Source organism: Temnothorax americanus, unplaced genomic scaffold (assembly GCF_048541705.1).
Source record: "Temnothorax americanus isolate GAGA-0224 unplaced genomic scaffold, ASM4854170v1 Scaffold51, whole genome shotgun sequence".
NCBI classification, from domain to species: Eukaryota; Metazoa; Arthropoda; class Insecta; order Hymenoptera; family Formicidae; genus Temnothorax; species Temnothorax americanus.
This window is the reverse complement of record NW_027509668.1, coordinates 71,424-83,774: the sequence shown is the minus strand read 5'-3', so window position 1 is coordinate 83,774 and position 12,351 is coordinate 71,424. Positions and strand designations below refer to the sequence as shown.

The window sequence follows — 12,351 nt, the reverse complement described above, 5'->3', positions numbered from 1 at the left end:
GCTCGTGAGAATCCTGAAGGAAGTCGCGAGGACGATGACGGTGGTGTAAAAGTATACGGGGAGAAAGGGCAAAATGGAGACGAGCAAACGGCGCGAAGCCAAGAAATACCGGGACTGACAATGACGGGCGATATCGAGGAATCACCCTCGTCCTGATTCGTCGTTTCAGTCGAACGAAAAATCTCCTTCCTTCCGCAAACCCGTCTGTAAGAATTTCATTTGTATGATAAGATAAATCCGATTGTGACCGACCAGACGAATTCATGCTCATGTGCGTAAACGAACTTCGTTAACATGTAAATGACGAAGAATGAAGAAAGAGAATTCTTTATCTTTGTTAATGACAATTATTGATTCTGTCTGAAGTGGAAATTTGTACGATAAAACTGAATATGTAGTTTCATATCTTTATGGCGATTCTAAATACTAGTATTTGTATCTGTACATCTCAATAAACTGTGGATTTCTAGTTGTACCTTCTTCATATATTAATAAGTAGTCCAAAATAAATGTTTCAAATATTGAAAGACATAACCTTTTTTTTTTGTTTCCCTAAAAATTGTTAAAAACTGGTTCAAATTGTTTGAACAATTAATCGCGCCAATATCAATAATTCTAACGCGTCTATTTGAACAGGATTAATCGAGAAACTATTGATGCATCCGCTAATTATCCCGCCACGAACCAAGCATCAGCGCATCGAGCAAAAAGGCACCATTTCGTACGCCAGTCTCGTCGCGTGAATGCACATAATGGCGACGCGACGGCGAGTCGTAGTCACGTAGTCGCGATCAGTTCCATCGAGTGCGAGCCGCGGGAGATAAATCCTCTTACAAAAACGAAACACGCCGGCGCGGCGCGGCGCGATGCAGCGCGATGCAGCGCGTAGCAGCCCTCACCCGGGACGGAATCACGACAGGGGTGGCACACGAATCTGGATATAATATGAATATAATAATTTATGGTGTATCGGGACATCAGCGCAAGATGTTACCAGCCAACCAGGCGACCCTTGCACCGCGACCATTCCGCCCTTGCCGATCGTATATTACGACGGAAAAGTCCTATCTCTCCTCATCCTCTCTCCTGCTACCCGTAAGCTTTCGTCTACATTATCTACGCACTCCATACGTAATGCCGTTGAAACAGCTCGCGCTGACGCTTTCAAAACTAATGCGTCTTGTCTCTCCGCTAGTCGTTGGAGCGGTTGGTTGGTTGTTTGAGGGGATATCTCTGAGAGGGGCGAAACCGAATAGAGAGACAAAGAGACAGAGTCGAGTATCAGAAGAGAAATATTTTCGATCGCTCCGACAACTCTCGTACACACGCATCCGCCGTCGCCCGTCCCTCGCCGTGCATTTAGATGAGCCCCCCCTAATGTTCCTTCATGAATAAACAGGATCTTCAATTTAGTGTACCTGTTATATACTCTCGCCATGCAAGGATAACGTCAAAGTTGTTATCGCGTCCTGCAAACGACGCCGACGACACTGAACTTCCCAAAAGCGTTTTGGAACGTTTCCCCGCGTGACCGTCGTCGTGTCGAGTTGATCGATAATATTCACCGAAGTGTATACACCCTATATATTGTATGTACCTCGCGCGCGGTTCAGTAGCTCGTCGGAAAGGACTGATCAATGCCAGGGATACGGTGAGGCGAGATAGAAACGTGAAATATTATTTTAGCCGGAGCGAAAATGAGCGGGGATGGTATCGGTAACCGAAAGAAGAGAGACGCTTTTTGGGAGCTTTGGGTCGAGATAACGTTAACATTAGTTATCTTTATTGCGAAACAAATATCTTTAATATTATAAAAATTTATTATATGTACAAAGTTTTATGATACTATAAATATTTAACATGTATATTATAACGTAATATTAATATATCGCAACATTATAGCTGCAAATTTAAAAAAATGGAAAGACTCGGACAATCCAGATTTATGTTACGTGTGTGGCATAGTCATGATACTTCGTGTGCATCCTGAGAAAATCCTTTTGGAAATGGCGGAACAGGAAGGAACGAGAACCCTCGCAGGTTCGGGGTTTTTATATCCCCGGCGGTGGTCAGCGGCGTAAAAATTTCATCAGCAGACGACTTTTTTCGCGGGAGGAAAAACCGGCGCCGGACCGACGCGTGTGTAACGTACACGTGTGTAACGCGCGCCCGGAATTAAGGACGTTCTCTTGTGATAGTCCCTCTCAAAAGTTCCGCGCGCCGGGCGAAAGAAACTGCTGTACGCAGCGCCTCTCTGGAGAGGGAAACTTTTTACTATGACTGTACGCGCACACATAGCGACGCTCTATCTGTATATACGCCCATACTAGCTTACGTCGAGGATACGACAACACTGCGCCTCAAGCTCAGAGTTGCGCGCGCAGTAAAAGCAACGAATGTATAGCCGCCAAGCTCCGAGCCTAACCTCTATCATTCTGTGTTGTGTAAAAAATTCCACTCAATTTCGCATTTCAAACGGCAGGTTTGCCAGGAAAAAGGCAGAAGAGAGTAAAAAAAAAGAAACTTACAGCCATGTCTGCAGTTAAAAAAAGACGTATTCAGAATATTTTATGTGAATGCGATGAAAATGTCTGTGAGGGGAAACGCATCGTAGACCTCAAAGTACTTGCAAAAAATTTGAGATGTTCGAAGTGCAATGAATACCTATACTTAGATAAAGTCTTGAAAGAAAAATATACAGGACTTGATTCTACTTTAATTATCTGTTGTGAATGCAAAAGAATTAATGAAGTTCGTACCAATAAAGAGCATGAGTGTCAAGCTCAACAACGTATTTACTCTGACATCAATTCAGCAGCTGTATTTGGTAAGTCCGTTGTTACTTTTAGATACATAATAATTCATCTGTTATAAAGTTGAATACATTATTTAAATATTAATTATATATATTGAAAATAACCTCAAATGCTCTTTGACAGGTGCTGTACATTCTGGTATGGGCTGTACTGGATTGAATAAGTTACTGGCTGTTATGAATATCCCAACAATATCAAATGACTTGTACAAACGGTACGAACGAGAAGTAGGACCAGCAATTGAAAAGGCTGCAAAAGAAAGTTGTAGACGAGCTGCAGAAGAGGAGAGACGTCTTGTCATCCAGAATGTCAAGAGATTATGTGAAGAATTGTAATTAATACTTTTTTTACAGTAATTACATAATTGTAGTTATACAACATGCATGCAAGAACATAATTGTAAATAATCAACAGCTTTTTATGATTAAGGTAACATAAAAGAAGGAAAAAATTTTTTTTGGTCAGAATGTTACCTTAAGCTAATGAAAAATGTTTAAATGTATTCTACTATATTTTTAGAAATATTACATAATAAGATTATTATTCTAATGAAAAAGTTAGAAGTATCAATAGTACTGTATGTTCTTCGATTACTCTGATATGTACCAAAAATGTACTGTATATATATATAACAATCTATTTTACTGACTTGTGTCAAAAATGTGTAGACGCATAGAAAATTATTATAAGATGATTTCTTCGATTACTCTGATTTGTACCAAAAATGTACTGTACGTATAACAATGTATTTTACTGACTTTAATCTTATTTTATTTTGAAGATATCATCCATCGTGTGATCCTAAAATTTACACTATTTTTTTATATCTACTTTTTAAGTACACGAAATCATAAATAAAATCTTCATTGTGATCTACTTCATTTTGTATGTTTTTATAATTTGCTATTTATTTACTTTTTTATAGGCCGCCAGAAATAGTTGATGACATCTATCCTAATTTACAAATCCTTGAATCCTCCGACATCAATAATAATCTAAATTGTGAGTTGGATGCAGCATTATTAGATATAGTAAATATTATAATTTCATACGACATGGGATGGACCAAGAGAGGCAATGGAAGAAGCTACGATAGCCTTAATGGTTATGGAATAATCATCGGATTTTTGAGTGGAAAGATTCTGGATTATGCTACTCGCAATAGGAAGTGTGCATTATGTGACCGGGGACATGATAAAGCAGATCATGACTGCCGCAAAAATTATCACGGAAGCGCAAAAGCTATGGAGGCGGATGCTGGAGCGCAACTGATTAATCACAGCCAAGTACTAAAAGATGTAGGCTTGAAAGTTCGAGTTGTTATTGGCGACGAGGATAGTAGCACAATAGCAGCTGTGCGAAAAGAAAATTCCGAAGTTATATACAAATTAGCAGATAAAAATCATTTAGTAAAAAATTTCGGAAAAGAATTGTACGAGTTAGTAAAAAGTCATAAAGAATTAAATAAAAAAGGTGCAATTCCACATTTAAAAAAATGTTTTGCTTATGCAATCTCGCAGAACAAAGGCAAAACTGCAGAGCTTGCAAGTGCCATCCGGAGTATTCCCGATCACATTTATAATCAACATGAAAATTGCGGTAACTGGTGCAGGCGGGGGAAATAATTCCGGAGCACAAACAATACAGCTAAAAGATGAAAAATTATATGCAGCCTTATATGCGTTGTTTTCTAAATACGCTAATAACGCTCGAAAGTTTTCTGTCGCAGCTTCTAGTCAGGCAAATGAAAGCGTAAATAATATTATAGCCCACAAAGCGCATAAAACGTATGTCACAGTAAAAGCGCTGCAGCAGATTTCCGTGTTGCGAGTGCAGTATGCACAAAAAATGACGGCGAAGCTTCAATTTTAGATATTAAAAAAAAATTGCAATTGTCACCGGGCACTCACACAGCTAAATATGCTATTACATATGATAAGAAAAGAAGGGCAAGAGCAATAAGAGAATCTACTAAAGAAAAAAAATTACGGAGACTTGAATTAGTAATAAAGAGAGAACAGTTAAGAAAAAAAATGGAGAGTTCAGAAGGTGTAACATATAAATCGAATTGTGGTATGAATGTATCGAATTGTGGTATGAATGTATCGAATTGTGGTATAAATGTATCGAATTGTGGTATGAATGTAACACCTACACAAACAACTGTTACCGAATCAGTATTTTTTGCTTATAATGTAATTTATTTTGATCTTGAAACTGGTGGGTCTAAGTATGACTGACGACATTTTACAAATAGCTGCAATATCAGAAAATCGCGAATTCAATGTTTATGTAACCCCGACGCAACCTATCTCACCTGCTGCAATGAATATAACAGGTTTAAGTATTATAGAAGGACATTTGCATTTAAATAATGAAATAGTTTCCACGATTCATATAAAAGATGCTTTAATTGCTCTTAATCGATTTTTAAGTTGTTCAGAGAAAATGAATGTACTCGTCGCACATAACGCTAAGTTCGATGTTCCGCGACTACTCAGAGCAATGGTTAAAAATAATGTTCACTTAGATCTTACTAATATAGTTGGATTTGTTGACACGTTGACAGTTTTCAAAAAAGCTTTTCCAGAACGGAAAGGTCCAGGATTGTTTAAATTGTCAACATTAGCTCAAGACATTTTAGGTCCTGACGTTCTGGAAAACTTTCATAATGCAACTTTCGATGTTTCAGTTCTTCAGAAGTTAATTAAATTTCTTAAAAAAGAAGATGATTTATTAAAATACATGAAACCATACGAAACTTGTCTATCAGATCAATTAGAATATGATACCATTAAGGCAAATTTAGAAAAGTTACATTTATTAAAAGGTGTTGTTTCCCGAGATTTATTGAAAAGGATGGCGAAACAAAATATCAGTTTTGAGAACTTGAAAGAAGTGTATAAAAATGGAGGAGAAAAGGCTGTGTACACTTTTTGCACTGCAAAATGTGAAAATGGAAAACCAAAAATTACGAAAAATAAAAAAGCTATAAATAAAATTATTACTAAGTTAATACAATATGGTTCACATTTTGCAGTGTAAAAAGTGTACACACCCTCTTCTCCTCCATTTTTAGAAATAAAATAAAATGTGATAGAAAACTAAAATGGTGATAGAAAACCAAAAATTACAAAAGATAAAAGCGCTTAGAAATAAAATAAAATATGTTACATATTGTAATAAATAAGAATAAAATAAAATGTTACATTCTGAATATTCTGATTATAATGCACATTACCAATATTGTAATAGATAGTTTTTATTTTTCTATTCCAGTTATAAATAAATTTTTTATTCACAAAATGAAGGTCAATTATGTATAAATCATTTTATTTATTTTCTGAATACGTTTTTTTTTTAACTGCAGACATGGCTGTAAGTTTCTTTTTTTTACTCTCTTCTGCCTTTTTCCTGGCAAACCTGCCGTTTGAAATGCGAAATTGAGTGGAATTTTTACACAACACAGAATGATAGAGGTTAGGCTCGGAGCTTGGCGGCTATACATTCGTTGCTTTTACTGCGCGCGCAACTCTGAGCTTGAGGCGCAGTGTTGCCGTATCCTCGACGTAAGCTAGTATGGGCGTATATACAGATAGAGCGTCGCTATGTGTGCGCGTACAGTCATAGTAAAAAGTTTCCCTCTCCAGAGAGGCGCTGCGTACAGCAGTTTCTTTCGCCCGGCGCGCGGAACTTTTGAGAGGGACTATCACAAGAGAACGTCCTTAATTACACGGCGTCGCAGAGGCTAATTTGCATATTACGAAATTAAAAAGTTTCGCGACTTTAATTCGGACCGGCGCGATGAATTCTAATTTCTCCGGAGTTAAGCGGTCATTTTACAAACCAACCGGCGCGCGGCGCCCGCCGGGATTCTTGTGTTTAAGTATCAAAAAACTTTGACATTTGTACAAATGTCACGGGAATCTTCAAAGACGTAACGAATCTAAATTACGAAAACGGCCTTTCTATATTAAATCATAAATCGTAAACCGCAATTGTCAATTGCTCGAAACTGCGAAACCATTTCATTTCGTGTGTTAATTGGAAATGTTTCGTGTTTCAAAGCACTCTCCTATCCCTTTCTAAAACGATAGACTTCGCGCGCGCTTTCGTCGAATAAATCGCCCCGATGCCTAATGCGAGAGAAAACACGCGCGCGAAAGGACGCCGAGGCTGATCCAGCTGCAAATTGGTTCTGAATCGGTAATCACAATAGCACCCTTCCAACTTTAACGGGATTACTGCAACGCTCTCGCGTCGTGTAACTTCATTCGTTCTTTCCGTCGCTCTCTATCTCTCTTCGTCCCGTATCCACGGCGCTTCGCAACACCCGTTCTTTTTTTCCAGGCACATCCGTTTGGATTTTTGTTCCGCATTAATAGGCAACGCAGCTCGCTGTCTCTTTCCCGCCTGGAGAGATTTAATATACCGTTCGCGCGCGGATAGAAGTATATATATTGCACGCGCTCATATAATGCGCCAACTTAATCTCCGAATAACGCGGTCGAATTTTTTACCGCTCGTTCGCTCGACCCGCAATGCACGGCGGAAACGTACGCGGATGATCGTAAAGCACTTTTTCCGCACGCGCACGCTCGCGCAACATTTTTAGGATTACCGGCTGCAAGTACCGCACGCCTGAGTTGCAAGCGGTTTTGAAACGCCAAGTGAGAACAATTTTTAGTACTGCAATCATTCTGCAACTCGAAAGTAAAAAAAAACGTCTATTTAAAACGTATATATATAGCCGAAGAACATTTCTTCGTTCCTCCGTTTATTTTTTACACGCAAAATGATTTTAACTGTTATGTTAACCTTGATTCGCAATAAATATCCATTCTATTACACTTGGCGTTTTTTTCATTATTCATCCACCTCGGAGTCTCGCCCTTCCCAGATTGAACGTTGTTACCGTCATATCGCAATCCTTTCTCCCCTTCGACAGTACGCCGTTTCTTTTGCAGCCATACTTCAACCCCGACTCGCTCTTATTTTCCATATTGCCAGACACGACGCATTTTTCGTCGCAGAAAGGCAACGCGGCGATTGGTCGGTCGCTTTATTTCGCCTCTCTTATATACGTTTCTCGGAGCGACATTATTGCGGCTGGTAATGCACGTATTCTAAAAAGAGGCGGGGAAAGATTGCACATAGACCGGAAACACGAATTTCCCACCTTCGGATGCCGTCCGCGCCGAGTGCCAAAGTAACGATTTACATTCAATCCCGGCAAGTTAAGCGACCGATTTCCGCGACTGGTTCCCATTTGCGTGCTGTCGCAATTTTCTCGCGCGCATTTGCACGTTCGCGAACGTGTTACCTTAAACACACAACGATGTAAAATGTAACGCAGAAAGAAGCGCGCCGAGACTTTCTGGAAAATGAATCTACGCTATCGACGAATTCGTTTTCTCAGTTTACTTATCAATTACGATTAATTTATACATTGTATAATAAGACGTATTTGTCAACGTATAAAATAAAGCAATCAGAATATATAGCAGAATCAATTATAATGAAAGATCATAAATGTTTGCAATATTTGTGTATGACTTGTTACATGTTAGAGATCCTCCCATTAAGAACGTACTTGTTTCCTGTAGCAAACTGACCAAATTGCAGCATTCATGAATGGAGCAGCATTCACAAAAGTAAAAGAGCGAGTGAGAGAGCACCGATCAACGTGTCGCGAACGAGGATATTCGAGGAGTTTGAGACGTGAAAGAGACGAGAAAATGCCGAACATTCGGGAATAGGTAAGACGAGAGAATGGGAAAGCAGCCGTCATATTTCTCACCCGGCGAACAATAGCGCCCTTAAACGGTCGCCGTTTTGCGCGTGAATATATTCAAAAAATCGCCGCACGACCCTCTGACAGGACTTAAGGCAACTCCGGATGGCAGAGGTAGCCTCTGGTGGGGGTTAATCCATCAATGGTGTCTAATGGCCGAATTCTACGGGCAGAAAGGCGACCGTTTAGGCGATTCTCATTGTCGCGCAGGACAAATTTAGCGTGAAAATGCGAGAACTTCGCGATCTCTCATTGTGCGTTCTATGATCGCAAAATGCGATTTGTGCCCGGTGTTCTTTGTTCGCAAAAAGGGGTGCGTTGGATACGCCACGGCTTACGTGGATTTGTTAATGGCTCTTTTATGACGAGAGAAAGCGCTTAGGCTTCGACCCGTCCGAAATTTCTTGATGAGATTTTATCCCTTCCGACAGGAGCTTCTCGGCTACCGTAAACTTAGCAAAAGTAAGGAAGCGAACTTAAAATTATATTATAGTATTCCAACTCTGCCATGCTAGTTAACGTAATTGGAGTTTATATTAATCAAACTAAGGATTGTGTGCGTATTAAAGTTATAAAAACAAGCGTTTCTATTCTGTATTAAAATTATTTCTAATTAAATATGGAAATTGTAATTGAAACTTTAAGAAAAGTGTTCCTGAGTAAATAAAAAGCATAAATAATTAATCTGCGATAATGTTTCTCGTCTCTTTTAGTAAAATTTATTTTATTTTATATAGCAGCTCTACTTTTTAACTAAATATATCGTGTGATATTTTTATTATCATGACTCGTGAAATAATTTTTTAACGTTGACATCTTTATAGGAATTTGATCCATTTCTTGCGCCCGAGACAATTGTGAGATCGATTCCGCAAGACATAAATTTTTCAAGCATACCGAACCGTGACCTTTTGCACGCATTTGCGATTGTAATCGGGAGAAAAATTCTCGATTTTCAAAAGCCGCGTAACGTCGGTCGCGATCGATAAAAAGCGACGTCGATAAATACAATGTAGAGATTATTTAAACGAACGAGCTCGGTCTGTATCGGATTTTCGGACCGAACGAACGTCGCGCGCGTTTTCGATTGCGCGTTCTCGACATTTTCCCAACCATTCTCCCCGCGCATTCCGACAGCAAATACGCAAAAATCGGTCAATATTTCACTGGACCGGCACGGCGAACCCGTCGGTACCTACTCGCTGTCATCGATATTTAAACGAAGTCCACCCACTGTTTTGAATGGCAAATATTTACGCCGCCGACTCCGAGAGCTTCCGGGATTATGCCAACCTTAAAAGCGGAACTTCGATTCGGAACGTTGAAGCCGAGAATACGAGCTGTGACTCGTCTCTCTCTCTCTCAGTATCGAATACGAAATATCGGTAGTTTTTCAAGCGAGTGAAAATCAAGCGACTATTCGCGAGTTAATCGTCAAAAATGAAGGAAGTTGAATTTTGTTCTCCACGTAAGTTCAAACGGACTTTAATTTCAGTAGAACATTTATTTGTGCGCGAATAATGTGATTAAGAATAATTAAAAGTAATTAAAAAATGGTATCTAGTCGTTTTCCCAAAAAGAGAAGAATTAAAATTGCAATGGTCAGCCGTCCTGTTTCGCGTTTTCTGTTATTCATTCATATATATAGTATTAGTGTTTTTATTTACGATTTTATTTTATAACGAGGAGAATTTTCCCTCTATTTCAGAAAAACGGCAATTTTCGAGTTGCAAACTGACGAACGAAGCAACGGAGCGCGACGCGTGTGTTCCATTGACATATATACGTAATTTCATTAGAAGTCGCGTCAAATTGACGATGCGAGCGCTTCATTTCCTGTTTGTTTCCGGGCAATCCGAGGAAATGATTAAACATTTTGTTCAGGCCGGCCGACGGCGGTAACTCGTGTACGAAAGCTCGGCACGCGCGACGCCCGCGCCATCCATTTTATATTACGCGATAATTGACAACAACGGGCGTGGTAAAAACTCGCCCGTAATAAACTCTAATCAAAGTCGGTTTGTGCGAATTTCACGCCGCGAGGAACATTCAATCTCGCGACCGCGCGCTAATTACAGTCGGGGAAATTGTGCGCGGCAACGTACACAAAGCCAGGCCCGTTCCGCCTGGCTACAAATGATAACGTTATAGTAATCATGGCTCGCAGGAATAACGCATCGGTATACATTCGGTACTCCAGCCTCGGTCGAGTTACGTTCGTAATGACGAACGGATTCGCATTACCGAGCCGAAATGGCATTGTTGATGCGAGACGGGGAGTCGCGCGCTTGAAAAACGTGCCATGCGAGAGACGCGTAAGTTCGCACATGACGCTTAACCCTTTCAAGTGAATTTCAAAAAATTTCGGATAATTAATCTGGTTTGACAAGAATAAAAGTTTATTTTATTACTATAGAGTGGAATAGCAGAGTTACGTTAATAGTCCTGTATTGATAGTTATTACTGCAAGTCAGATAATAATTCTTCGCGATAATTCTTAGCAACCTCAGCTTTTCCGCAAAATGACTCGCGAATTTCACGAGAGAGAGACACCTTTTGCGCAAAATCGTAATTATCAGTAACATCGTTAGCACCTAAAGTGAAGAACCTTCGAAGAGGCGAGGAAGAGAGGCGAGGACGAGGAGGGTGACGGACGAAAATTTCAGGGGAACCCACTCGGGCTTGCTAAACGATACGCTCTCACCCTTTGGCCCTTTGTGTGCTCCTCGGTGACAAAATTTAACGCCCTCCTCATAGGCGCGCCATTAAACCTGTTGGAAGAGACGGCGGGAGGTTAAAACCGAATGCCCCTCTCCCGCCCGGTCCTCTGCCACCCCGACACGACCTTATCGCGCGACGAAAGCCGCCAATTTACACGCGTGGCGGGCTGGCGGGGACGGATTCTCGAGGACGCGGGAAATCTTGCGGGACATAATGGAAAATGTAAGAGAGAGGGCGAGAGAGCGCGTTCATACCGCCGCGCGCCGGGAGAGCGGGGCTGCAAAGACTCTCGGCACCCTCTCACGCGTGGCGTTAGGGGCGGTTTCATCCCTCGGAAAATATTCCCGTTGGAAATTATCGTCGCTGCCGCCGCCTCGGCCTCTTAACGGGAGCGGTCGCGCGTATGTGCTGAGAAAACACACCCCGGCGAGCCGGCGCGTCGCGGGGATGGTAATGGAGATAATTTCTGGAAGGGGTACGGGCTGCCGCGCCGCGTCGCGTTGTGTGCTTTATCGAGCCTGCAGTCGTGCGCGCCAAGTGCTTTCGCTCGCTGTTAATGTTTGTTTATATATAATCCATAAAACATTAAAATTGCGTTTAATACCGAGTAAAATGTCGCATAAAAATGTCGGCATGCAGTTGAGATAGAAAATGTTCTAGCAATAGCGTGCAATTAAGTGGAAAAGCAATGAAAAATTTATATCATATTTGTAGTACTAACTATTTAATGCAATTGCATTGACGAAATTTTATGCCTAGCTCTAGTTGATGCAATTTATAAATTAATGGGTACACTAATGCGTTAAAGTTTCTCAGTGAAGGTAACAGAAAGTAACAGATGATTAAAGTAAGAGATTATACATTGTATTGATTTTTTATTCGAATTAAAATTACCAAAATACGCTAATAAAATAAATGAATTTAAATAATGAATGGTGAATATATGAGACATCTTATTGTTTAACTATTATTATCTCATGAGATACTTGTTAGATAATTGTTGCATGTGTTTAAAAAGTA

General features: G+C 40.3%; 3 protein-coding genes across 3 annotated transcripts in view; 2 read left to right on the top strand and 1 right to left on the bottom strand.

Moving 5' to 3' along the window:
* The window catches only part of Pxb (putative Hedgehog signaling attenuator pxb), a 442,218-nt gene that overhangs the window by 375,835 nt on the left and 54,032 nt on the right, over window positions 1–12,351 (bottom strand). The gene's annotated exons all lie outside the window — the stretch shown is intronic.
* Window positions 2,380–4,441, top strand: LOC143904432 (uncharacterized). Its single transcript, XM_077419112.1, has 3 exons — window positions 2,380–2,827; window positions 2,940–3,147; window positions 3,742–4,441. Exons 1-3 carry the CDS (start codon window positions 2,533–2,535, stop codon window positions 4,439–4,441), a joined length of 1,203 nt encoding a protein of 400 aa, XP_077275238.1. The 5' UTR covers window positions 2,380–2,532.
* LOC143904385 (DNA polymerase III PolC-type-like) lies at window positions 4,618–5,959 on the top strand. The gene is given in 2 exon segments (XM_077419030.1): window positions 4,618–5,038; window positions 5,040–5,959. Coding segments are annotated over 2 exon segments (1,011 nt in total). The 5' UTR covers window positions 4,618–4,849; the 3' UTR covers window positions 5,862–5,959.

What these genes read in the sequence shown, in the direction of transcription:
- LOC143904432 (XM_077419112.1), top strand. Translation starts at nt 2,533, where the DNA reads ATGTCTGCAGTTAAAAAAAGACGTATTCAGAATATTTTATGTGAATGC. An exon ending in CAATTCAGCAGCTGTATTTG is followed by an intron (nt 2,828 to 2,939) that starts GTAAGTCCGTTG and finishes GCTCTTTGACAG; the next exon opens with GTGCTGTACATTCTGGTATG. An exon ending in AAGAGATTATGTGAAGAATT is followed by an intron (nt 3,148 to 3,741) that starts GTAATTAATACT and finishes ACTTTTTTATAG; the next exon opens with GCCGCCAGAAATAGTTGATG.